Raw genomic sequence first — 27,527 nt, forward strand, 5'->3', positions numbered from 1 at the left:
ATTGGGTGGAATGAAATGGAAATGGGCAGCGCAGGCAGGAGAGTCAAGCTGACCATGGGGCCAATAGGGTGTAGTCAACCAGACTGGAGCAGCTCACAGAGAGAGCACAGTCCATTCGGATCTCGTGAGCAGCCACTCAAAGGTCAGGAGCCAACAGATTACTGCTGAACTTGAGCTAATCTGAACTTGCAATCTAAGGGTTCTTGCAGACATAGTCTTAAGGAGGGGATTAAAATTTTGCACCACTGTAGTGCAAAAGCAAGCCAGAGACAATAGGTAAATGAATGGGCATGGCTGTGTTCCAATAAGACTTTATTTACAAAGATACGCAGTGGGCCAGAGCTGACTTTTGAGCCCTCGTTTGCCCAGCCCTGCTATATAGAATCATTCAGTGGGCTAGCAGAAGTGTGTGTGTCTGTGCTCAGTGTCTTGATGCCGCCCATCTTTCTAGGCCAGCTCAGAGGCGCTCTTGGCTGGGTATTAGACTAGATGATTTGAAAGATCCTGCCCACTATGAGATTCAAGGCTCGTTTGGCCTGATTTTACCTCAAGGATAGAGAGGTAGAATCTCCACCTCCAATTCAAGCTATGTTTGGAATGGAAATTATCCTCCAACAAAATGTCTCCAATAGTAACTGCCAGTTCTATAACTGAGCATATGTTGGTGGAAGCTTTAATTCAAAGCGAGCCAGTTAAAATGCAAGGAAGGGACAGCTAGCAGATCTTTCGAGTTAGAGTCCAGGCTGTTAATTACTTTTGTAAAAGAAATACATAAACATGCAGATGGCAATTGTAGTAAATATGATCATCTACATATAAATATAAAAATCCAACCCACTCCTCAAGGCCTATCTCGTATGCAACATACTTTTAGAACTATTTCCAGATTCTCCCCTCACTCTCCTCGAAATAGGAGCTCTCTTCTTTAAAAACTCATGGCATGTACTTTTTATGACTAAGCAGTGGTTCTCAAACTTGCCTGCATCAGAATCCCGAAATGTCTTGTCAAAACAGATTGCTGGGCCTCACCCACAGAATATTCTATTGAATAGGTCTGGGGTGGGGGCTGAGAATTTGCATTTCTAACAAGATCTCCCCATGATGCTCCTGCCACTGATGTGGGGAGAGCCATGGACCCAGGCCATGTTCTACCCTATAACCATGTCACTTTTGTGCTTGCTTCATTTCTCCCAGCAGCTTTGAAATTACTTGAGGAGAAATGCTATAGTCTGGAGGATTCTTGTGGGTCCCCTGGACAAAAGTTTAGACACACCCATGGGATGAGATGAGGAGTTACGTTTCTGGTCAGGATGAACTTGACAGCTGTTTCCTACAACAGGTATTTCTTGAGCCCACAAAAGAAGCAAATGCAACAGACTTGCTCCCAAGGAGTAACCTGCAGCCAGTACAGGATATTTCTGTGGCTAAACCACGCTGTAATAGAAATCACAACATGGTCAAGTTCAATATTCTGGTGGAAGACCAAAACCCAAATGGAATCCATCAAGTGGTTATACAACTCTTCTTATACATAGTGTGGTTACTGGGTGTGTGGAGGGGGCCCAGAGAGGGGGGCGAACAATGACAAATACTAAAGCTTATCTCAATACCCTTTATAAGGAATCCAAAAATAAAAGTACGTTGGGAATCAGAATGTGGCTGTATCTCAAGTCAGGGACTTTAAAGAAATGATGAAGTTAAAAATGACATTATCACCATGAGTTCTCATCTAATATGACTTGATGTCCTTATAAGAGGAGATCAGGACATAAGCATGCATAAGAGAAGACTGAGTGAAGACACAGGGAGAAGACTGCCATCTATAAGCCAAGGAGAGAGGCCTAGGAAGAAACCAACCTTGATGACCCCTTGATCTCAGACTTCTAGCCTTCAGAACTATCGTAAGATAAATTTCTCCTGTTTAAGCCACTCACGTGTAGTGTTTTGTTATGGTAGCCCTAGCAAAGTAATTCAGGCTCCAAAGCAAGCAGTATTTTAGATAGTCTAAAGGGTATAAAAGCTGCCAGAGAATCAAGACCATATAATGCCCTGGGAGGAGAAGATGCCTTGCACTGTCTGAGCCCTAACATCTCTTGCCCGGAGGATGCTAGTAGGTCCAGACTGGACCTTTCCCCGACTCACTCTCTACCCAGGAACCACAGTGATGTTTTCAAAATGCAAATCTGGTGATGTTTAACCTGGACTCCCATCACCACCAATGGTATTTAAAACCATTCAGAGGTTTCATTTGGCTGTTGGGAGAAAGCCAGGCTCCTTGCCATGATCGGCAAGGCCCTGTGTGGCCTGGTCCCCGCCAGCTCCCCCATCTCACCCCAGACCTCTCGCCCCCTCTGGCAGCACCTGACAGCCACACTGGCTGGCTTTCCTTTTCCTTAAATGCATCCTGCTCTCTCTCCACACCAGACATTTCCAGTCGGAAACGGACATGCCAGGGGGTACTTCCACATTCAGACGGGTGGCAGGTCCTGGAAAATGCATCTGGAGGCAGATGGCTTCCAGCAGGAAGAAGTCTTCACTGCTCTTGCCCCACTGCCTTCGTCAGCCTAGTCACCAGCAGAAATTGTCCAAAGAGCAGCTGAAAAGTGTCAGAACTTTAAGTGAGGGTGCAGTAAAAGGTGAGGCCTACAGAGATGGACACAGGATGTCCTTCCGAAACTAGACCCAGGCGTCACCACTCACCTGGGAATTGTAAAAGGAGCTGAAGGGTGAAATTCTGAGCCTGTTGGCCAAAACAAGTCACCTGCTTTCATGGGCATGATGAAAGGGCTCTTTCTTTTTGGTCTGGCTTGCCCACTGTCCTTCCAGACACAAAGAGAAGAGCAAAGCTTCTATCCTGTGCTCACTGTCCTATGTCCTCTTTTCATCATCACTTAATTACAGAGACTGTGCTTTCTGAATGAGAGACTGAAATGCACAGTTGGACACGTGGTCTAACAATGGGATGAAATATTTCAAATGAGGACAATTGTACATAAGGACACTAGACCCACAATGGACTGACTCTTTTTACCCTGCCCCATTTACCTATAACCCAAATAAAGCTCGATTTGCCTTGTGCTCAACTGCTGTGCGGAATTGTATTAAATTTTAATGATGAAAAGAAACATGGCCAGCAACCAAAAGTAACAATAATAATAATAAAAAAAAAAGCCAAATATACACTCGCTTCTCTTTCAAAGACTAGCTAAGGGAAGAAGCTAGCAAAACAGAGGCTAACATAAAGGCTTTCTCATTCACTGCTTCATTTGATTGTCACCCAACATGGGAGTTAGGAGAGGCGAGGGTCATATAGCCTGTTTTATGGATGAAAAACTTGAGGCTTAGGGAACTGGAGAGATGTGCCCAGACTTGTACACATGCCTTCTGACCCTAGTCCAGTGAGGTTTCTTTTCTGTGTTTGTGCCCATGAGCACGCGCGCGCACACACACATACCGCTAGATTCCCTTTCCACCATTTTGCATCTTATAATACTTTTTAAAAAAATTTCCTGGCATTAACGTCAGCAAAAATGATGATCACCAATATAAGTTCAAGAAATCCTAGAGATTCATTCACATTTGGTTCTCAAACCCCAGTTAAATGTGTTGCTCAGACAAGAAGGAGCAAACATCAATGAAACATACAAGCATTTTCACTCTGTCAGCCTCTCTAAGCTAGATTAATGCTTTAAGGGGGAAAAAAAAATCCTACCAGACTACCTCTCTTCTAGCCAAAAAGCCATTCTGTCCCCAGTCGACTCCAGGACCCCTGGTACAATAATTAACATGTGGGCCAGAGGCCCAAACTCATTGGCACAGGACAGATTCTCAGATGAGAAACAGAGAAGCCCCAAATCCCACTCACATAAAGGGCTTCTTGACATTATCTGTTGAAAAGAATACAGATTTCAAGGGACTTAGGCAGAGAGAAAGTAGAATTTTGGCTATGGAGGAAGTAGGTGGGGGGCAGATGGAGGACTTCTTCCCGATTTCAAAATCCCTACATTTTCATCAGAGCTTTCTCTATGTTCATACACTCATGTGGACTTTGTAACTGGCTAACAAGCATTTCCCCATAGCACTGATATCACAGAAGCCAAAATAATCTGGGCCAGCCAACACATTCCAATTGTAAAACAGAAGGTCTCAGAGAGTTCCCACAGGCAGATTAGCTATGTGTGATGCTCGGATGCCCTGGGCTTGGGGGGTGGCCCACTCAACTTGGGGCTAAATCCAGGAAGAGAGATGGTCTCAGTAACAGCAATGGCATTCTGATCTGGAAAACTAAAAGAAGATAGTGGTTCGATTATTAGTGGGAGAGAGAGCGAGGGGATTAGGCCTAAAAGACCCATGAGAAAAACCAGAGGTCTGAAAAGTGCCAAACAAGGAGATGGACAGAGGCATTCATTCCATTTTCTCCTGGTCTCTGTGCTGAGTGTAGGATGCGGAGGACACACTCCGTGTTGTCCTCCTAGAGCTGGAGGACAATCCCTGCATGTTGGACCGTTAGCTTGTTTGCACTTCAGATTCTTCTCCACCCCAGGTGCGTGCAGAACCCCGGGTTGTAGCCCAACAGACGGACTATAAAGCATCACTAAGAAGAGAGGCTGTCTCAGCCTTCCTAAGGACAAGATGTCCTAAGGTTTCCTCGAGTTCTTGGACACAGAAAGCCTTTCCCACATGAGCACACTACAGTGACACTAGCATTATTCCAGTGTCACTCTTCTGGCACCCATCAAGCCCCAGGGAAGACCTGGCTCCAAGTCCCAAGTCAGCACAAACAGATTTTAAAGTCAGCGCACTAAAGCTCATGTTTGTTGGTATAGTCATTTATTGGGCAACAAGTTTGTGTCATGTTCTGTGGACTGGGTAATTTCTACACGCTAAGGACTCAGGATGCATCAGCGAATATAACCAGTATGTTTCCTATTCGTTGGGAGTTCACAAACTCCCCAAGTTTGTATGTGAAAGATATGGGAGGGTTTGTATGGGAAAGATAAATGGTAAGTAAATAAACAAATAACTACAAAATAGGACAAGTAGAATGAAGGAAATGAGTAAGTGGTGGGGACACATAACACATTTCCAATGACACTGCAAGAATTTGAGGAAGCCAGCCATGGAAGACCAGGGAGAAGAACCACATGGGTGGAGAAGCAGCATGTGCAAAGGTCCTGAGGCTGGAAAACACAAGGCAAGTTCAAGGGGGCCAAGTGTAGCTAGAACATCTGGGCCAGGGAGAGGCCTACATGAGGTAACTTGGAGAGAAGGTTCTTAAAATACACAATTAAAAGATTTCCAAACATTTCCCAGAAGTTATTATAGTTGAAAGAGCTCTTCGAAGTAAGTGAGCCTGATAGAATGGGTCCACCGAATTGATGAGGACACTAGCAGATATCACAGAGTTAGTGCGAGAACTGAGATTTGGCGTCAGTTCTTCTGTTCCTAAGCTTAGGAATCTTTCAGAAGGTCTCCTCTTGCTATATATATATACTTATATATATAAGTCATATTTATGTAACTATTATATATTTACATATATAATAAGTATTATACACCTATATATTTATATACCTATTAATACTCATAGACCTGTATATTATTTATTTATATATGAAATATGGAGTATAAAAGTATACATAAACATATAGAAATTGGGTATGAATTATGAATAATGAAATATATAGATCTTAAAAACAGTGAGTTTTGACAAATGTATAAACCCGTGTAAACAGCATCTCAATCAAGATAGGGTGGTTTCCACCAGCTCTGATCATCTGCAATCAGTCAATCTTCCCTCAACCAGAGGCAAACCCTGTTATAATTTCCACCCACACAGATTAGTTTTGCCGGTTCTTGAAGTTCATATAATGGAATCCTACAGTATGTGCTCTTGTATGCCTGGCTACCTTTTCTCAGCTTTTGACTAAGGCTTCTGAGATTCATTCATGCTGAGGCCTGTACCACTAGTTGGTTCTTTTTTACTTTTTTGGGTGCATAGTATTCCACTATGTAAAATGTATCACAATTTGCTTATCTATTTGCCTGTAGATGAGCACTTGGGTTGTTTTCAGCTCTGGGATGGTATGAATCAAGCTGCCAGGAACATTCCTGCACAAACCTCTCTGCAGATACACGCCTTCCTCTCTCACCTGTAAATACCCAAGGGGTGGAGGTGCTGGATGGTAGGTAGGCGTAGGTTCGGTTTTTATGAAAGTCACAGTTGTCCCCAGTTCTGTCAGTTTCTATTCCCACCAACAAGGTATAAGGAATTTTAGCCATTTTAGTGGGTGTCAACTGGTGGTTTTAATTTGCAGTTCCCTGATGAGGAACGATGTGGAACATGTTTTGTGTACTGACTGAACATGTGTATATGCTCTTTTGTGAAGAGTCTTGTTAGAATTGCTTGCCCATTTTTGCTGCTTTCAGTGCTCTATGAAGTTATTGCCTACCTCAAGGTCATAAGATATTCTCCTCTATTTTCTTCTGGAAGCTGTACGGTTTTGGCATTCAGTTTATTTAGGTCCCTGACCTATCTCAGATGAATGTTTGTGTATTGACTAGTGATGGGCAAGTTTGTCAAATATGAGGATTCCTTTATTTTTATTATTATTTTTTTAATTTTTAAAAAGATTTTATTTATTTGAGAGAGCGAGCGTGAGCAAGCGTGAGGGGGGAGGGGCAGAGGGAGAGGGAGGAGATGATGTCCTGCTGAGCAGGGACCCGGATGTGATGCGGGGCTGGATCCCAGGACCTTGGGATCATGACCTGAACGGAAGGCAGACGCTTAACCGACGGAGCCACCCAGGCGCCCCTCCTTTACTTTTATTTTAGTTTTACTTTTTATCGTGGCATACCTCGCATGAAGTGCACAGATGTTGAATGTAAAACTCAAAAGTTTTTCACATACGTGCCTATCCGCGTATGCGTCCAGACGCTTAACCGACCGAGCCACCCAGGAGCCCAGAGGACTTGTTTTTTTAATTTATTATTATTATTTTTAAAGATTGTTTATTTATTTATTTGACAGAGAGAGATCACAAGTAGGCAGAGAGGCAGGCAGAGAGAGAGGGGGAAGCAGGCTCCCTGCTGAGCAGACAGCCGGATGCGGGGCTCGATCCCAGGACCCTGAGATCATGACCTGAGCTGAAGGCAGTGGCTTAACCCACTGAGCCACCCAGGCGCCCAGGACTTGTTTTTAATATCAGAAATATTTGCTAGCCTCTCTGTATCAGTCTTATAGTTAAGTAGTAGTTACGGTCGCTTTTTGCCATATTGAATTTTCTCAAACACATGCACTTGACGGGCTGCTATGCATTCGAGGCTGGGTGCACACGTGGGTTTACAAGCCCCGGCATGATTTCTCTGGCTCCCCACTGGTCTGCGGAGTGTAGTTGGGGAGCAAATATAGTATATACCCTATTGACATATGTTTCCTGTCTTTAAGGAGCTTATAATCTAAGAAGAGAGCTAGGAAATGCACATAAATAAACCACGTGGACCTAGAGCAAATGACCTTAAGAACGTTTTAAATCAAGGGCTGGGGGCTTCAGAAGAGGGAATAACATCACTTCAGGCGTGCATGAGAGGAAGCGGGAATTGAAGAGTCTTGTAGCCTAAAGACGACTACGATTTTGACAGATGGGAGTAATTGCAGGAGGTAACTGTCAATGGGAAGAATAGTTAAAAAAGAGGTGCCTTAGTTAGGATCCTTTTGGTTGTAATTTACGGAAACCCAGCTGAAATTACTTTGAGCAAAAAATAAATGTGTTGGTTCTTGTGAGGATAGGGTCTCTGAGGGGGAATGGTAGGTAGTCTCTGGCTTTAGGTCTTGACTAGATTCAGACCCTTTGCTACAGGGTCAGAGCTATGACCTTCTTTATTTTTCAGACAGCTTCTCCCTCCCACATATTGGACAAGAACCGCCACTGGACTTCCTAGACCCTCCCTGAATCTCCTCAGCTCCACAACCTCAGTGAAATGACTACTTCTCCGTCCCAACATCACCCTATTCAATTTCAGGGAATACTCTGGTTGGCTTCTCTTGGGTCTAATATCAGGAACTCATGATACCAATCCTTGTGGCCAAGGTAGATGAGAAACTCTGGTCAACCAGTCTAGGTCATGGGCCATCATTTGGGGGAGATGCAGAACCCCACACGCGACAGTCTCCTAGTACTACTTGGAATTGGTGGGAAAGAATCGGAGGAAAGGATGATAACTGAGCGGACAATCGGCTGCTGTATTTCATTACAAGGGAACGTGGACTTTGAGTAGGAACTGTGAATGGGAAGCAAAGCGGGAGCAGACTCTGCTTTAGACATGGAGCGTGGACACGGAACATCACCTGGGCGTCTTGCCCCAGTGTCATTCTCTACAGCCCAAGAGCCATCTACTGAATGGATCCCAGAGCAGCCTGGGCAGCCTGATGTTTAGCGGCCCGTTGGGAAGAGTGTGAATGATGGGTGTGCTGTCTGTGAAGGGAGCATGAAGACTAGATACAGCTGCATACAGGCCTTTCTGTGTCTGTCTTTCCAGCGCATCTTCTCTGTCATACTCGGAGTAAATTCCTCTTGGAGTTACAAGGATGAACTAACCGGGGATTAGGCATTTCTGTGTCATCAATTTGGAGTGCAATGTCAAAGCTGGAAGAGACAGTGGAGGTCATGTAGCATTGGGGGCAGCAAACTCTGGCTCGTGGGTCAGATCACTCTCCATCTTTATTTTTGTACATCAGTTTTGACTGGGCTGAAGCCTTGTCCATTCGATGACACACTGTCTGGGCCTGCTTTCAGGCTGCAGAGACTGTGGGGCCTACAAAGCCCCAAATCTTTGACCACCCAGCCCTTTACAGAAAACGTGTGTCAACCCCTGGTCTAGTAGGACTTGCTCCTTGCTCAGTCAGGATTATCCTCCACAACATTAATTTTATTTCTGACTCATGCCTAAGATCAAAAAAGAGACAATCCACAGACACTTTAGAATGTAGTCTGACATACAATAACACACTCCTTCAATGTCAGCACAGTGATGGGATATCAATATACACCTCCGTTCCCCTTTCCCAATGGAATGACCAAGAGGTGACTGTGTTGTAACAACACAATTAATTATGTGTTGATTAATTTCTTGTTTAAAGGGAGTTTCCCTAACACATTCAAATGCATTTCATTACTCTACTTTTATTAACCACTGCTGGGTGTTCTCATGAGCCAGGCCCTGCGTTCAGCATCACACATCCATTCCCTCACTCAGTGCTCCCCCAATATTCCCGTCTTAAGAAGAAAAATGCTACTTTGGAGATAAAGCAAGGCACTGAAACCTGCTCAGCTAGTGAGTGGCTGGGCTGGAATTTGAACCCAGGCTGTCTGACTCCACAGCTCAAGGGTTTATCGAACACACTATCTAGGTGGCTCAATTTGGTTAGTAACCTTGTTTTCAAAGTATCAGTTCACAGTCCCAGAAATCAGAATCAGATAACATGTCCACCTGTGGGTATAAGAACAGTAACGCAGCACGGGCTATAGAACCGGTGCCTCCCTCCCTGCACCCGGCACCTCCCCTCCCCACGACTCCCGCCACACCACTGCCCTTAACCCGCCTCCCACTGTCCTTGGACTCTCCCATCCATCAGGTGTGTGTTGCCAGGGAGATCGTCCTAAATAATGCACGGCTCTGGTCGGATCACTGCTTGGCTCAAAACCTCTCACAGCTTCTCATTGGCCATAGACCGTAACAAACACCTTCCAGGCCGGCTTTTAAAATTCTCCAAGATCTGATCCTCACCAATGGCCCAGCCTTATTTCCTCACTGACCACCTAGTCATACTCTATAGAGTACAGACCAAGTGGACATCCTGACATTTCCCGGAATTCACTGCATTTGTTTATTTCACCCTCCACTCTAGCCAAGGGCTCAGGACGCAGGCGTTGTGCAACGGGGACTGTGGAATCTTGCTGGAGAAGGATTGAGTAAGCCCATCTGGGATGCCCCAGCTTTCTCTTATGCTCTCTCTGCCTAACAAAAGTTTATTCCCATCTCACGGTCCGCTCTACAAAGGAGGTCCCAGGTCTTCCAAAGGAATTTGGCCTGTCTTCCCCTTTACTCTGTCCCTCTCAACACTCATGGGCTTCTCCAGCATTTTAGCCACAGATCGTGTCCACCTCTCGGCCACACCAGAAGGAGGCAACCCGGGGTCATGCTTTCTGTCCTGTGCATCTCCTGTCCTACGGCACCTGGCCCACTGCCAAATCCAGAGCACGGATTTGTGTCACAGTCCCAGTGAAGGGGACAGCAGTGCTGGGACATCGAATAGGAGACGGACTGTGATGTTCATCAGTGTAAAATGAGGAAAGATGGTGAAAAGGAGGGAGCAGGAAGGAGTGAAAGGAGATCGGAGTCTGACGGACATGGTTTTGAACATCTGCCTGATGCTTCCTGCTTGTGTGAGGGTGGCCAGGTGACTTCGTCTTTGAACCTCAGTGCCCTTTCATGCAAAATGGGGTATGAAATATTCCTCGTTAAATCCACCCGTTCACATAATCATTCAAGGTTTCATTACTTATTTTTTTTACTGAAGTGTAGCTGACACATAGTTACATCAGTCTCAGGTGTACGATAGCGGTTCAACAACTCTATGCTTTACACTGTACTCAGCACAAGGGTAGCTCCCATCTGTCCCCACACACCGCTGTTAACGTGTCATTGGCCATGTTCCCCTGCTGCACCTTTTATCCCCGTCACCTACCCATCACATAAGTGGAAGCCTGCGCCTCCCACTCCCCTTCACCCACTTCTCTCATCCCCCAAACTCCCTCCTCTCTGGGGACCAGCAGTGTATTCTCTGCATCTATGGGGCTGTTTCTGCTTTTTTTAATGTTTGTTTGTTTTTGTTTTTTAGATTCCACATATAAATGAAACCACATGGCATTTATCTTTCTCTGTCTGACTTGTTTCACTTAACATAATGCCCTGTACGTTGATCCATGTTGTTGCAAATGACAAGATCACATTCTTTTTTATGACTGAGCAATAGTTCATCATATATAGAGATGTGTGCGTGCGTGTGTGTGTGTGTGTGTGTGTGTGCCATATCTTCGTTATCTATTCATCTATCAGGGGATACTTAGTTTGCTTCCACATCTTGGCTATTATAAATCAGGCTTCAATACACACAGGGGCTCATGGATCTTTTCAAATTGGTATTTTTGTTTTCTTTGGAATTACTGGATCAGATGATATTTCTATTTTTAACTGTTGAGGGACCGCCACACTGTTTTCCACAGTGGCTGCCCCTATCCACATTCCCACCAACAGTGCATGAGTGTTCCTTTTCCTTCACATCCTCGCCAACACTTGCTATCTCTTATCTTTCTGATCCTAGCCATTCTGAGAAGGGTGAGGTGATAGCTCATGGTAGCTTTCATTTGCCTTTCCCAGATGATGAGAGGTGTTGACCAACTTTGGGGCCAATGACCCGGTCCTGAAGCCTTAGTTTCCTCCTTTAGAAAATGAAGGTACTATTACTACCTATCTCCTACAAACTTCATGAGGATTAAGTGAGTTTGTGTCTGCAAAGAACTTAACACTGTGCCTGGTACATAGTAAATGCTCAACAAATGTGAACCATTTTAAGCCTTCGTCCCTTTGTCCCTCTGGGTCAAGCACTGTGATGAGTTTGGAGGACTGGGCAGTGAATGAAACAGATAAGCCTGTCACATGGTCATCACGTGGTTTGCAGTCAAAAGACAGTAAGAGACTGAAACAAAGGAAATGTGCTCACAGAAGAAGCAATTACTGACTGTGGTAAGTTCTGTGGAGGATGGCGAGAGTCAACATAACACGGGGACCTGTCTTAGGTACAGAACACAGGGAAGGCTCAGGGAGGACTGTTGCAAGGATTAACTAAATTATATATTTAAAACATTTGCACTCAGGCTGTATCTGGAAAAGAACATCTCTTGATTAGGAAGGAGATTAAAAAAGTGGTCAGGGGCTAAGAAATCTCTGATGGGCATTGGGCTTCTTTTTGTTCCTGAAATGCTGCCTCCCTAGGTCCCTTCTCCCCATGTGTAATGGGTCCAGGCTCTGTCTCTGTCCCTTGAAGGAGGGATTTTTCTTCACTCGAGGTGCCTGCCCCATATAATCCTGGCATCACAGGCGATTCTCCTTCCAGAATAACTCATGCTGACCGTAAAAATATCTAATTTTATGGTTGCCTTAGATCATCCTTGCACAGGCAGGGTCCGGATCCCTGGGCTGTTTCCCCAGATTTCAAAGAGCAGGAGAAGACCTCGGGCTGCCTCTTCCCCTACAGGCTGAGAGCAGCTTGCTGCGGGAAGATTCTCACTTGGTGGAGTGTGCTTCAGGTGCTTAAAATAGATCAACTGTGTCATTAGACAGACTATCGCAAAGCACTCGTTTCATTGGCCCTGCTGGTGCTGGTGAGGGCAAGAGATAACAGCCCATGGAGAAAGACCTGCGCTTTGCACAAAATTAAGCAGATGCGAGGAAGAAGGTCTGGAAGTGATACAGGCAGGAGAGAGTGGAATTCTGCCAGGAGAGGGGGTGGGGATGGTTGCGGGAGCACACAGCCGTAACCACAGCACTGGGAGCAATGGGGACTGCCAAGTATAGCCTGTCTGGACCCCTTGTCTGGCTGGTGATAAACTTAGAAAAGAAGTTAGAGAATTCCGGGCGGCAGGGCACATCCCAGCAGCGCTGTGTGAAATTGTCAAGGGGTCATAGTCTTCAGGGGACATAAAGCCAACGTGTGGGGCTGACTCTCGCATCTCCCTACTGCTCCTTCAATGCCCTTTCTCTACTATTCTGGCTGTCCTTTCCTGGGCACGCTCCAGTGTGCCTGAATGCCACACTTCAGACCCAGCTTCAGCAGGGTTCTGAGAAGCGATGCTATGACCTCGCCTGTCCACGCAACCTAGAATTATATTGTCCAGCAGCCCACATCTCTCCATTGCTTCCTACTGAACTTGAGACCAACGTGTCCCCTCCCCCAACCTTCTACTCCAGTGGCCGCCATGCCTGGTGTCATGAACAAAGGGAAGTAATGGGAACGGAGGAGTGTAAGAGGTCCAGTTGGGACATGGGGGTGACCAGAGGCGGACACAGACTGAACACAAAGGCGTGAAGGAGAGGGAAATGTTGACGAGGACTACTTTCTAATGACTAACTTCAGTGACTGTCCTAGCCATCAACTGGGACCATAGAGTTGAAGTCGTTTTTCTCTTTTTTTCTTTTAGGGGGAATGGGTTGGATATGAAGTACCCTGGGATATCCAAGTGGGCATCTTAACAGATGGTCAGAAAGATGAACCTAGAGCTCAGTAGAGAGACCTTTATCATAAAGACAAAGAGAGCAGGCTTTTTGTCCAAATGAATTCATCAAATATCTTTTGAGCACCTACAGTGGGCTAGGTACTGTGCTTTGCTTTTTGTGAATTATCTGCCTCTCTATTTCTTCTAGAGGAATGAAGAAAATCTTCTCCCAGCTGTGGAAATTATGTTGGCATTATCCACTTACTCGTACCTATCTTTCTCATGCAGGAGAACCTCATACTGACAGAGGAGAAATCTTGAAGAGCCATATGGGATCAATGCCGGCTGGGGTCAAGTTCAGTGATTACTATTCACGAATCACTCCTTAGCTGGGATACACCGACCTTTCCAACCCAGAACTAATGCTGCTGACCAGTTGTCCTCAAATGGGCCAGCTGTGCCCCATAGGTCAGAACAATCCCTGAACAGGTCAGCCTGGCACAGTACCTTCCTTTGGTCTAGAAAAAGTACCCTGGGCTGGGATCAGTTATCCAGAATTGCCTTCCTTTGGTCCATGCCCCACCTCCTACTACTAGGTTCCCCTGGAAACAAAACTGACCTCTAGGAGACGGGGGCAGACATGTTTGCCCAACTGTATCAGACAGGATATGATATCACCCTTCTGGGAACGGGTCAGCTGGGGAAATCCTTATTTATGCAGCAGGATTCTGCTCACTTCAAGAGGACTTTTATAGCATGGCGCTGTTAATCAGTGGCTAAGTCTAGATAGAACTTTCTCCAGTAAAAATGAGCAAATACGTTGCAGTTTCTGCATCTCGAGGTAAATACACTCTTCCCCCTGTTTGACGTTATATCGATCATCTACTAGACTGGGGGTTAAAAATTAAAATGCCTCCAGCAGCAAGGGAACATAAAAATACAAAGCTGTCCTTGTACAGTTTACAAGGACAATGTGGCAAGCGGGCAGCCTGGAGACCAGCACATGCCCCACGGAAAGCCGGTAGTCCTAGTGCTATCATCATGAGGAAAGCGGGGGCTGGGATGCAAGATCTTCCCTGCCCCGCCCCCACTTTTTAAAATTGTTTATTTATTTATTAGAGAGAGAGAGAGAAGATGAGCAGGGGTCCGGGCAGAGAGAGAGGGGGAAGCAGACTCCCCGCTGAGCAGGGAGTTCCCAAGGCAGGGCTCCACCCCAGGACCGTGAGATCATGACCTGAGCTGAAGGCAGATACTTAAAGACTGGGCCACTCAGGTGCCCCACTGTCCAGCTTTTTAAGAGAAGCTAGAAATTCTCACTTTTATATCTCAATTTCCCCATTTCTCACTGTTGGCTAAAAATTCAAATTGACTTAAAACCTCAAGTAGGGCAAATAAAACCTGTCCTATTATGCTGGTCACCAGGTGGCCCATCTTTCAGGGCCTGTGTGAGCCACAAAGGCAAGAGCCCCACTGTCTTTTAGATTTACTGCCTTGTCCCCAGCATCCCGCCTGGTGCAGAGTTGGTGGTCAGTAAATATTTGTTGAGTGAATAAATGAGCAATCCAATTCTTATTCCCCATGTTGGACATTCCCAGGAACGAGGCCAATTGAAAACCAATACCATGACTATAAATTCTGTTACACCATCGAGATGCTACAGTTGTGCATAATGACCTGGATAGGGGGTGGAGTGGGAGTTGCATTTGCTGCAGACAGACAGAGTGTGGAATACTAAGTCGCCCCCGTCCTCCCTTCTGGGGACTTCCTACGTGTGAGCATTACGTTTCTGGTTCTCAAGGAGAGGCTCCGTTCCTGCTGGTCAGAGGTCAGCCTCCTCCATGAGCCCTGGGGAGTGGATGATATTCAGGGGGAAACCCACCCACAGAAAAATCTTCTTGATGAGTCATTGGTAACTAACACCGCATTATGGATTGTGTTCCTATGTTAGATTCCTTACCCCCCAGTTCCCCAGAATGTGACTTATCTGGAGATAACGGTCTTTATAAAGGTAAGCAAGTTACAGTGAGGTCATTAGAATGGGCCCCAATCCAGTGTGACTGGTGTCCTTATCAAAAGGGGAAATTTGGACACAGAGACAGACAGAGGGAGGGACACAGGTGGAAGACAGCCATCCACAACCAAGGACAGGGACTAGAAAAGATTGTTTCCAAGACCCTCAGAAGGTCCTCAGAAGGACCCTGATTTTGGACTTTCAGCCTCCAGAACTGCGAGACAATACACTTCTGTATTTTAAGCCCCCCAATCTGTACTGCTTTGTTATGGCAGCTCTAGCAAACTGATACTCGCTGTTTTTATTTGTTTTATAAACATCCGCATGGCCCGGCGGCGTTTGAAGCAATTCAGAGCTATTAGCTCACGTATTCTTTCCAATAGCTCTGTGAGACAGGAACTATCATGAGCTCCCCTGTGATCAGATGAGGAAGTGAGGTACAGAGAAGGTAAGCCACTTGCTTAAGGACACACAGACAGTAAAGGGTAAGTTCCAGTCTGTACCCTTAAGGGCTAAAGGAGAACGATTTAACTGGTGAAATATTCAAAAAGCAAGAGGTGCTTCCACACTTTGGGTTGTTTTCTGTTCTAGTACAATGGTATCCGGCCACTGTTGGGGGTCCGCCAGGGGCTGACCATTCACCAGGCCAGATGTTATCTCAGCAAGATAAAGCCTTTGCCAGATAGGAAAGCTGGAGCTCAGAATTGGTATCACTTCCTTTGTGCACTACAAATACTCTTGAAATCACATTGTGATTTTCAGAGTGGTATTATACTCATTTTGGATTTTTTTTTTTTACAGATTTTTATTCATTTATTTGAGAGAGAGAGAAAGAGAGAGAGAGTGAGACAATGAGTGGGAGGAGAGGCAAAAAGGAGAAGCAGACTCCCTGTAGAGCAGGGAGCCCTCTGCAGGGCTCCATCCCAGGACCTTGGGATTATGACCTAAGCCAAAGACAGACGCTTAACTGACCCAGCCACCCCGGTACGCTGATTTCGGATGGTTTTAAAATTGTTCCTTATGTTATTCCTCAACCCTGATCCTAGCCTCCAAGATTCATTTGTCGACAACTGCTTCATTCATTTGAGAAGCATGGTTAAAAAAAAAATCTCCATCCTTATAAAGCATACAGTCATCTCTATTTTATCAGAATTTTGCAAATGTAAAATTGCTTTAGAGGGCAGCCTACCAAGTTAGTGTTTGTAGTGGATCCTTCTTGTAAAGAACTGCGGGAGTTCCTGACCTGGCAGAGGACGGTCATCTCGCTCCTTATGTTGGGCGCCTTCAGTTCCGAGCTCTCATGCATCTCCACACCCCCTCTGCTGCCTTCTGTACTCTGCACTGTGCCCTTCAAGGCTGAATATTATGGGCCCATCAACTGCCTTCCTTGCTATCTGGCCCCTGGTTGGATTGGGCCAATGGGGAGCATAGTAGGAGATGGAGGAAGGGAGGAGAGGACAGTCTGGCAGTTATCAGCCTTCTAGAACGGGGCCATCCTGGCTTCTTGTTTGTTTCTCTACACCTTCTCACACACTTGCAAAGACTCCTTCTATTTAACTCTATTTAACTTTAACTTCTATTTAACCTTCAAACTGCCCATGTGTTCCCTTCCAGGACCCTTCCCTTCTCTTTCCTCCTATAATCCAACAGCTGTGAGGCCATGTGGATTTTATTTTCTAAAAGCTCTTTCCCCTGATTTTTATTCTTACCACCACCAAAACCCTGGCCCTCAGACCTTTTCTGAACTAGGGTGATTGCCTCTCAGCTAGGATCCTAACTTCCCGTCTTGCACTTTTCAACCCATGCCCCATACAACACCAGGTTAATAATCTTCCCAGAGGTTTCCTTCAGGAAGCTATGGCTTTCCTATGAACAGGACCTAGTGCTAGCTACCACAGCGGCACAACTTGCTCATTTTCTACCAGAGGGTTCAGTTCTTCTGATCCTGTCATTCCAGAACTTTGCTCCATGGCCAATTCAACTTCAGATTCGACTCCATCCCCTGGGACCTGAGGCCAGTGAGCCTCCCACGTTATTTCTCTCAACCTCATGACAACCCTGCCCTTTGGCATTACTGTTCACCTCCTATACATATAAAGTTCAGGTTCAATGACGTAAGCTGTCTGGTCTGAGATCACAGAGTACACCACAGATCCTGCATTTGACGTCAGGGATCCATACCCCTGAGCGCTCCTTCTTACAGCCCCAGGATGGTGTCTGCTTATCTCATGATATGGGTGCTAGGCACCTTTGATACTCTTTTTAGCAAATCAGTCCACTCCAAAACTGTAACCTTTCCATGACAGAGACCAAGAAAAGGATCAGAGGATGGGAACTGCCCATGAGCTAAAGGAGGATGGTTCTTGGCCTAACTGTGTATGGTGCTCATGATGGCCCCCAACCTGGAGGATGGGCTGCTGTTCAGCTCTGGGCCTCCAAAAGCTACAGCATACCGCAAGGGGACGTCTCCTTGGCTGCAGGGCTGGGAGGGCACTCCACCACGTCGGTACCACCACCCGACTTCATCCTCCCTGGAATTACCCCTTCCTCTCAAATTCCTGCTCTGCGGTGTACGGAAGCTCAGCTAGATTTTTGGAGGAAAGGATTCAGAAGACACTAGACGTGCACTGAGAGGTCGCTAACAGAGCCCTGGTGTCCCCCGGTGTTACCATCAGAGCCATGCGTGTCTCATTTATGAATAAAAACAATTCATATACGTGTACAAAGCATTTTCTTCTGACCCCACTTAATCCTCAAAAACCTTCTGGTAGCCTTGATTCATGACCGCGGTATGACATCAGAGAGGCTGAGGGACCTGTTGGCTGATGACATGGAGCCCACAACGACAACCACCACAATGACCACGGTGGTGACAAGAACGGCTTGACTGCCATCGCTGATACGAGGCCATCGACGGCTCAGGCCCCACACTCTGGCCGTATTAATGCTGTGTTAATATTTCCCTCCATCCCACACGAGGTATGTCCTATCATCTCCACTTTGCAGGAGAGACAACCATGCTGAAGACCGCACGCCTAAGACACGAAAGACGAGGACCAGAACCTGGGACCAGCTGAGCCCAGAGCCTGAGCTCCGTCAACATTCACGCACTGCCCCGAGCCCTCAGCCCCAAACTCCTCTTGTCCAGATGAAGTGATTGGCCCTTTGTCCTCACCCCCACTTTGCCCTCACTTCAGTGGGGACACCCGAACCACCGTCAAGGAACGCTGCTGCACGCTGTCAAAACGCAATGCGTCCAAACACCGCTCATAACCCCCAAGCTAACCGCATGGCTTGAAGACATTAGTGAATGTTATTAGCTACAAGGTATCCCCCATGAAACTGGAGACATCATGCCATCTCCCAGGGTCAGGGTGGCAGTTGGGGCGATCATATAGGTGCGATGCTGGGCACAGGGACCAGTAGAGGGTGAGGATCCAAAACATGGAAGGGAGAGAAAAACTGGGTAAAGCTATCTCTTAGGTTCAGTTTCAGGCATAAGGGTTAAGTAAGAATTTTACATTCCAAAGGGGAGAGCATTTTTGCTGACATCGGGTCACCTCAAGGGCCTCTGCCAACGCCCAGTCCCTGTAACCTTATGACCTTGTCATGGCTTCACTCATGTGAGGTCTGATTTCTCTTCTCTCTACTTGCAGACTCTCAGGGCTGGGAGGGGCCACAGGGATGATGGAGCCCCTCCCCCCGAGCCCTGAGCTGGAGTGGCCAAAGTGTTCCCCGGGGTAGCCCTTAGAGAAGCACTTCTTACGGGGCCCTCAGCGGCTGCCCAAGTCATTCTACTCTGTTTATTTTCCACTACTCCCAGAAAATAAACACACTTTCCCTATTTAGAAAAAGTATATGAGGCTGTTATCACATTTTTGTTAGTCCTCAGCATTCAACTTTATTGGTTGTTATTTCTTAAAAAAAAAAAGTAAAAGCTGTTTCTTTTTTTCAGGAATATTCGGTGTTGCTAATGGGACAAGAGAAAAGGGCAGGCCCAGCGGCTTGGGAACTTAATTCTAAGTTTCTTGAAAAATAGATGAGCCATCGTTCTCTCCTATCATTTGATGAGAAAGGACCCCCATAAATATGTCTTTCCCCTGGCGACAGTGAGAGACAGTGACAGACAGCTCACATCTTTACTTCTCTGAAAACACTCAGAGGCAAACATGTCGCCCACTTGGGTGACCAGGTCTACGGAATTTGGCTTTTTTGTGGAGCCTGGTATGAAGCCAAAGCACCGTTCCTGACTGTCAAAACCAGGAGGCAAAATTCTCTGGCTGGAAGAGGCAGGGGGAGTTCAGCCGTCCTTGCTCAGCAGAGCTATGTAATACACAAAGGAAGACAGCAGAGAGATGAGTCATACAAATACATAGTAAATAAATATATTTCATTTCCATCTCCCTGGCTTTTGCTTTGTTTTCCTCTCCTCCATGCCAACAGCCTTGAAATGGAGGGAGGCTGGAGAAATAGTGGCTTTGGTCTGGACACAGCCTCAGAAGGGGCTTATTTTTCTGGCCTTGCTTTTCAGCTCAAGCTTTTTAAGAAGCAACTTACAGATTTAGATCCAGCCGTTCTCATTTTACAGATCAGCAATCTGGGATCCAGAGAGGAGAGTGATGGGAGAGTCGCAGACCCAGGGAACTAAATGTTCCTAGGGTTCTCTGCTTCAACAATCTCACCTGCTACCGAAAGGACCCAGACAAGCTGAGCTGACGAGGAGGATGGGAGAGGGGGGCGGGGGGGGAGGACTTGAACCCAGACCTCCTCTCCAGGGTAGTGGTCACAGTGGGTGTCCATGGTCCAAGGGACTAAACTGAAGAGAAACGAACGGGGCCTCCTTGTATTTTTGCCTGCATTTTTCAGCAGCTGAGGCCCAGCCTAGCCGCAAAATGTCTGGTCCTGTCTCTGCAGAGCAGTTGCTGCCTCTGGCCTGTTAGCGATCTTGGCCAAAGGGTTTGTCCCTCTCCTCTCTTCTCAGGATGGCTACACAGCCTGTAGGTGTGTGGAGAAATCAGCCCCAGGCCCATGGGGCTGCGGGCACGAGATCAGGATATTTCACAATCTCTAGACCCAAAGGTGGCTTCCTGATGATTTGTTTATCAAACTGCTCGCTTCCAGCCCACTGCCTGCCCACATCCACCCACCACCAGCCCGGGGCTGGCCTGCCTCCTCCTCCCAGCTTCAGGACAAGCCAGGCTGTCCACGGCTTTCCAGCTGTGTGCAGGGAGGTCTCCTCAGAGCCCCCACAGTCAGACAATGGCCACGTTCGTTAGTGCTTCCTAGGCCTTCCCAGGCATTGCTAGAAGGAGACAAGCAGCCTTCCCGGCAGAGGCAAGTGTTGCTGCCAATAAAACATGAGCAAAATTGTCATGAAAAGCCGGACCCCCATCCCTCTTCTGGAGAGCACAGAAAGGACCAAGAAGGAGTCTGGGGGCCATGTGTCCACCCCGATGCCAGGCTTCCTTCCTCCTTCCAGGCAGCCCCAGCGCAGGCTCCTGCACCTCCCGCCCCCACCCTGTTCCCATGGCAAAGGAGAGGAGGACCCACTTACTGCTCGTGTTCATGGTGATGCCTTTGCACTGGGTCTTTCATTCGATACGGAGGACCCGGTTGCTTTTTAAATCTTGCGATCTTCCGACCTCACTCATCACCTGGGGGGCGAAAAGGCAGTCCAGTGCCAGCACTGTATCCTCAGGTGCTCTCTCTCCCTCTGCCGTCCCCTCGGCAGTCTGGGCTGCAGCCACCGGCCTTGAAGGCAAGTGGACTAACAGGCGCAGGTGAGAGCAGGGAGGAGGCGGCGGCGGGAGCACACGCGCGCCGGGTCCCGCGGCCCCTCGGACCCCGGTGCCCGGCAGAAGCGGGGCTGGCAGCGCCGGCCCGCGCGCACCCCCGACTACTCCAGCCCCGCGGCTCCGGAGCCCAAAGGGGGTGTGGACCACGGGGAGGCAGGGCGGGGGCAGCGCGTCCCCGCCCGGCCTCGGGAGCAGCCACCGCCCCCGGGACCCACCTCTCGGCCGGCGTCGGGAGCCAGAGGCCCCTGCCTGGGCCCCTGCGACCGGCTCATGAATCCTGGTCCTCGTCTGGAGTCTCGAATTCCAAGGCGAGCAAAGCGAAATAGGAGAGCTCGACATCCATGATGCGGGCTCGCGGGGTGGCAGCGCGGGGGGCGCGGCCGCTCGCTGCCGCCACCTGCTGGACGCGCCGGCGCGTGGCCAGGCCCCGCCCCGCCGGGCTTCTCCCGGGGTCTTGGGCTGTGATGGCTGGACGGAGGGGTCCCTTGTGCCCAGGGTCCGGCGGGGGGGGGGGGGGGGGTTGCTCGAGCGCTGCTTTCCCCTCCCTCGGGGCTGGGGTCTATGGGCTAAACAGTTTTAGGAAAATAAAGCCGTCAGCGGGAGGGCCTGTGAGGGAAGGATGGGCTTTGCAGGAAGCCAGTTCTCACTTCCAACTCCACTTCTGACCAGGTCCCTCGTACTCTGGTCTTGAGCAGGTCCCTGCTGTCTCTGCCTCATTTTCCTCATGTGTCTAAGGTGGCGGCTGGACCGAGTGGGTGAGACGTTAGGGGTTCCTCTAGAGTCCTCACTTGGATCCTTACCTCCTCCTTTATACCCCTTATCATTGATTCACTGGGGACAATCTTTTCTCATTTCCCCAACCAGTTAGAATGTTGGCTCAGTGAAAGTATGGGTCTCATCAGTAGGGTTCGCCACAGGGTCCCCCATACCTAGAACAGTGCTTTGCACACAGTAGGTATCAATAAACAATTGCTGATAGAATGCCCCAGGTCTTCTGTGGATCTAGTATCATGTAGCCCTCAGAGGGGAAAGTCTAGGAATCCCCACCTTGAGCTATTTCCCCAACTGAGACAAAGCCTAGTGTATGGCCTCATGACTCACCCTCACTGGCTCATCCAGTTTTCGTCCGGCTGACTGACTCTTGTCCAAAGTATTATTATTATTATTTTTGTAATTAGTTCTCGTAGGTGTGTATTACAGAAACCTATATTCTGATCTTTTGGTCATGGTGAATTCAGTGGGGTGGGGTTCCTTACGTTCACCTGACTACTTATCCTCTCACCTTCTGAACCTAATTCAGGGTCACAGTAGCGTGACTTCTGAATATAGCAAAACAAGACCGAGAGTCTCCATGATCCTTGTCCTTAGAATGACTCTGGTTCGAGCATGCGTAGAATCAAAATGTTGTGAACGCTCCCACCCTCGACGTATGGACAGGGAAACAGTTGGTCACAGAGGCCCAGCTGCCTGCCTTTGGACACACCGTGTGTCGTGGCAGATCTGAGAGTGACTCAGTGCACAAGTGGTATGGTAGGACAATAGCAGGTAGCCACCTTCTTAAAAACGGGGAAAGAATATCTTATAGGTAAATACAATGTTTCTGCCTTATACAGGGTTCAAAAAATAGCTACGGCTCATGACCCCTAAATGTAACAGGCTTCAGGAATCCTTTGATACAGGGAAGGGTCACTGGTTCTGAATCACATTTTGATAGCTTATTAGGTTTTTTTTTTTTTCCAATGGATCAGGAATAATCTTCACCTCCTCACAGTGGGCATCAAAGTTTTGTTTCTGTTTCAAGGGGGATGGCTGCAGAAAGCAGATTCCCAGACTCTTGGTTTTCTTGCTCTGCATTTTTTTTTATTAAAGATATTATTTATTTATTTGACAGAGTGAGAGAGAGAGCACACATGAGTAGGGGGAGCAGCAGCAGAGAGAGAGGGAGAAGCAGACTCCCCGCTGAGCAGGAAGCCTGATGTGGGGCTCCATTCCAGAACCCTGGGATCATGACCTGAACAGAAGGAAGATGCTTAACCGACTGAGCCACCTAGGAGCCCTTGCTCTGCCTTTAAATAAGTATCCCAGGTGATTCAGAGACCACTTTGGCTACTGAAAAAGGCAGGGGCCTAGAACAGTTTTGTAAGTGATTAACGAAAGATCTCTTTAAATTTACATTTTCAGATTGGGATTCCTTACTCAATTCCTACATTTCATGTAACTTGCTAGGTTCTAATGCTTAGAAAAAGATATTTCTTTTTCTGGGAGAAAGCTCAAGTAAGTTAAATGGGTAAAAGAAACAGGACTGTTGGATGAACATATTTAAGCTCACCCAAAACCTCAGTGTTCAGAATTTTTCAGACTACAGGACATAGTCCAAGAAAATCATAGTATTCATTCATTAATTCATTCACTCAGTAATCATTTATGAGGGTCTACTTTGGGCTAGGCCCTGTGCTGGCAGCTGGGGATACAACAGGACAGATAAGGACCTACTCTCCTGGAGTGTAACTCCAGGGAAGGAGTGGTAGACAAGAATTGAGTTAGCAAAACATGAATTAGGGAAACCCAGTGGTGGCTTGGTTAAGATCCCAGAAGCTGTTTGCAGCCTGGCTGGTTTTCAGTCCCAGCTCCATCAGTTAGTGTCTGCGTGACCTTGGGTGAGATACTCTATGAGCCTCAAATTCTTCATCTGTGAAATGGGTATAATATGGTACGTGCCTCATGGATTATTGTGTGTATTAAAATACTCAGTGTAAGGCTTAGCAAAAGAACATGATGTGTGCAGATTTTTAATATCATCCCTCACTTACACCTACCCTCAGAGACAGTCTTGTCATTTTCTATTTATGTAAATCTGGTGGGTTTTTCCGTAGGGTGATGGCCATAAAAATATGTCTCAGAATTTTCCAACTGCAGTTAGCTTAACAGATAGCTTCTTCTCGTCCAAGGTTCTTTGTAATAATATCTACAACTCGATGCTGATGAATTCAGCTCTTGGGAGAGAACTTAGGTCCACTCTAAAAGCCTCAGATTGCATCTGTTGGGAAAATAATCTTATTTTCCCTGCATAATTATAAAGATAGGAAGAAAAGAGTTAAAAGGAGCTAAAAAAACTATACCCGTGAGGATGTCCACAACAATTGGAGGCAGCCAGGAAAGACGCAGAAGGAAGCTGGGGGTGGGATGTTCGGTGGAACTGGCTGTGAAAGTCATCAGGAAAGCAGAATCTTGGCTCTGTCCTTGCAAGAGAATGAAGCCGAAAACCGCAGAGCGGAGGGTCCCTTTGTTTGGAAGTTTGTTTTGAACTTTGAGACTCCAGGAGGGAGATAAACACGTCTCACTCGGAAACAGGCAAATGCTCCTGGGTGTTGGAAAACCAGGTGGGAAAACCATTGGAAGACAGACTTTCCATCTTCTTCAAGGGGTGGATGAACTGTCCCCTTATGCTTCTCTTGGGCTCCAAGAGCCCCCTTGTCTCTTGACTTCCGGCCCCTGACGGGGCTGCTTTCTAGCTCTTGTCCCCATTTTCTGACCCTTTCATTGCTCTCCCTGACTAACCCAGCTTTAGTCTCCCTGGCCTTTCCTCCCAGTTGCCTTCCTCTCTATCCCGTCTAGCTGTATCCCATTCTTCTTGCTTCTGTGTGAGCCTGTCCCTTGCCACCCCACTCCTGTGCTCTCCTGCCCGTTCAGGAGTACCCCCTGACTCACCTTCATCTGGTCACAAAATCCTTCTGGCCTCGGAGGTGTGGCAATGGTGGGAAGAGGCGCTTGTGATCCAATGGTTTCTGCTTGCCATTCCTAGACTATTTGAATATCTCACCAAGAGTGAGTACTTTTATTTTTATTTTTGAAAAATAGTATGTAATTGTTAACAGCGTGAGATGGACCTACATGTGGTAGCAGGGAAAGACTTTCATGACATGTGGTTAAATCAGAAAATTGCAGAAAAATATAATCAGTGTTTTTTGGGGGATCTGGGTAATGTACATTTGTGGACATATGTGTCATATGATATAGAGACCATATAGAATATACATATCATATAAAATAGTTCAATCAAAGTGGGAGCCCATAGAGATAGCACATATACATATATCTGTAATGCATAGGAAAAAGACCTGGGAAGATAAACTCTTAATTATCAGGCTCTTGGATCAAATTAAAGTTTTGGATTTTGTAGTTTTAACAGAATCACTTGGGCAAGTGTAAGCTTTTGGGCAGACATTTATTTGGAGAAGAACTGAGGTATTCTTTTATTTTCTAGTTCGTTCATTCATTCATTCATTCTACAACTTCTAATGCAGGGTCTATCCATGGCAGGAGCTTTGCCTGCCAGAAACACAGGGGAGGAGACAATACATAAATAAACACACAGACTTACGATTACAGTGTAAAGCAAGCGAAGTGAGGGCAGTAATTGACACAAAATGATGGGTGTCTCTCTCAACAGTTGACATTTGAGCTCAGCTGAAGAAGAAGAACAGCCATCCTGATTTGGCGTAGGGCCTTGGGGAAGGAGAGTGTACAGAACTAAGTGGCAAAAGAGAGAACCACAGGCCTAAGGGGAGGCAGAATCCGATGCTGAGTCTAAAGGCTTCTTTGTGGAAGAGCTGAGTGGGGGTGCCGATGGTCAAGTCCGCATTCAAGATGAAGGAACCTGGGAAGGGAATGCCTTCCTAGCCTGGGAAGAGAGGGATCCTGCTTACAATCCCAACATAGTGGGGTGTGAAGAAGCCTGAGGCAGTGGGATAAAATGGTCTGGACTAGAGTCCTAGCTCTGGTCTTCAGTGCAGTGTGACCTCAGACAAGTGACATAAGCTGTCTCGGCTGTAGGTTCTTTGCGTGTAAAGCAGGGGTCATAGCAATGGCTAGCTTACTGTTCATATCAGGGGCGGTGACAGGTGGAAGGGCTTACCCTGTGCCAGGCATCTAGTGTTGCTCATATTCTTGGCTATTGTTTGCCTTGGGAGAACCTGACCAACTTGGAGGTGCCTGTCTGGGCCCACGTTGCCACATCTAGAAATGGAGGATTGGACCAGGTGAGTCCTGCCGTACCTTTCACTCTAGCGTTCTCGGGTCTCAGCATCTGGGTGTGCTGTGGTTGGAGTCTGGCAGAAGATCTGTCCATGTTCCCGGCTGATATAGAGACCTTTGATCCCCCAGGGGCTCCACTAGAGTTTGTGCAAAGCCCCCAGCCCTGAGCAAAGAACAGACTTCCCACCAGGAAATGGTGCTTTGCATGGTGCTCCCTGACTCCATGTCTGTGCCCCTCACCTCCCGGGGCGTCGTGGGGGGAGGGTGTCCCAAATTGGGGTGGAATTGGCAGGACATAGGCCTGTTTTTCCGGCCCAAACAGGTTGGTGATGGAGCCATGCTTTTCTTCTTGTTCCTTACATTGTTTTGTACAGAAATGTTTTTTAAAAAATCAAAGCGGTTCCTGAGGTCTTTGGGAAGCTTCTGGGGCAGGGGGTGGAGGGGGGAGGAACTGGCTTTGAGATCAGAGTGTTGGGGGCTGCTGTGTTGACTGCAGGGAGCCCAGGGCCCATGGTCCCACCACAGGGTTCTGCTGAGGCCTCGCACTCCCGTCTGACCACAGCCTAGGCCTCTTTCCTGATGGGCACCTGCCAGCAGAAGCCAGGAGCTGGGGAGCCGCCAGCACCGGATGGGAGTCTGGGAGACCCAGGAGCTGGACTCAGCCCCGCTGTTCCCTTGGTCAAGCTTCCCTGGGCTCAGTTTCCTTATTGGAATCTAAAAGGGAGGTCAGTGAGTCTTCTAAGCTACTCAAAGTAAGAGACTTTGCCTTACTCATTACTCACCAATCATCTCTCTTCTCCTACAGTTCTGCCTCACAGCGCCCTCCCTGCTGTGCCTTCCTTGAACAGCCAGTCATTTCCCCAGGATTCCCTCAAGCCCTGTCTTCTCCTGGAAGCCCTCCTCTGAGCTCCTGGAGCACTGACTGCCCAGGCCAGTCAGTATCTTCTGCCCACCCCTCCTTTGGGTCCCCTGCACAGAAGGAGTCCCTGGCCTTGCAGTGAGATTGTCCATCTTGGAACTTTGCACATGCTGTTCCCTACACCTGCTTTGCTCTGCCCCTGTTTCTTTGCAAAGCTGGAAATTCCTCTCCCTCTAGGTCTTTGCTTAATTGTTACCTCCCTAGAGAGGCCTTGCATGACCAGCTAGCTAAAGTATCCCAAGAGAATCTTTAATTAATGGGTGGAGTGAAAGCCTCTCAGACAACACGGACTTACTCATCTCCGAGTTCAGCTGAATTAACTCCCATGCCCTCCTACCCTGAGCTGGCTCGCTTTCCTCTTTATTCACTTGGCTCTTTAAGACCTAACTTCTGTCTCTGGATATGAGCTTCCAGTACATCCTTTAGAATCTGCTGTGGGCACAACTCTCTTGTAGGTATTAAAAATTACGAGTGGGTCTTCACGGCAGGGCAGC

At 47.4% G+C, this 27,527-nt stretch overlaps 1 protein-coding gene across 6 annotated transcripts in view; it reads right to left on the bottom strand.

Annotated features, from left to right (window-relative positions):
* The window catches only part of ABLIM3 (actin binding LIM protein family member 3), a 109,607-nt gene extending 88,163 nt beyond the window's left edge, over positions 1-21,444 (bottom strand). For all 6 annotated transcript variants that reach the window (XM_045999547.1, XM_045999546.1, XM_045999545.1 and 3 more), the window contains exons 1-2: positions 21,296-21,444; positions 20,840-20,939 (exon numbers count right to left, since the gene is read on the bottom strand). In XM_045999547.1, the coding sequence (XP_045855503.1) occupies positions 20,840-20,852 (13 nt within the window). In that variant the 5' untranslated portion in view covers positions 20,853-20,939; positions 21,296-21,444. The remainder of the gene's footprint in view (positions 1-20,839; positions 20,940-21,295) is intronic.
* Positions 21,445-27,527: the final 6,083 nt, after the last annotated feature.

The sequence above is a fragment of the Meles meles genome, chromosome 3 (assembly GCF_922984935.1).
Source record: "Meles meles chromosome 3, mMelMel3.1 paternal haplotype, whole genome shotgun sequence".
Classification (NCBI taxonomy): Eukaryota; Metazoa; Chordata; class Mammalia; order Carnivora; family Mustelidae; genus Meles; species Meles meles.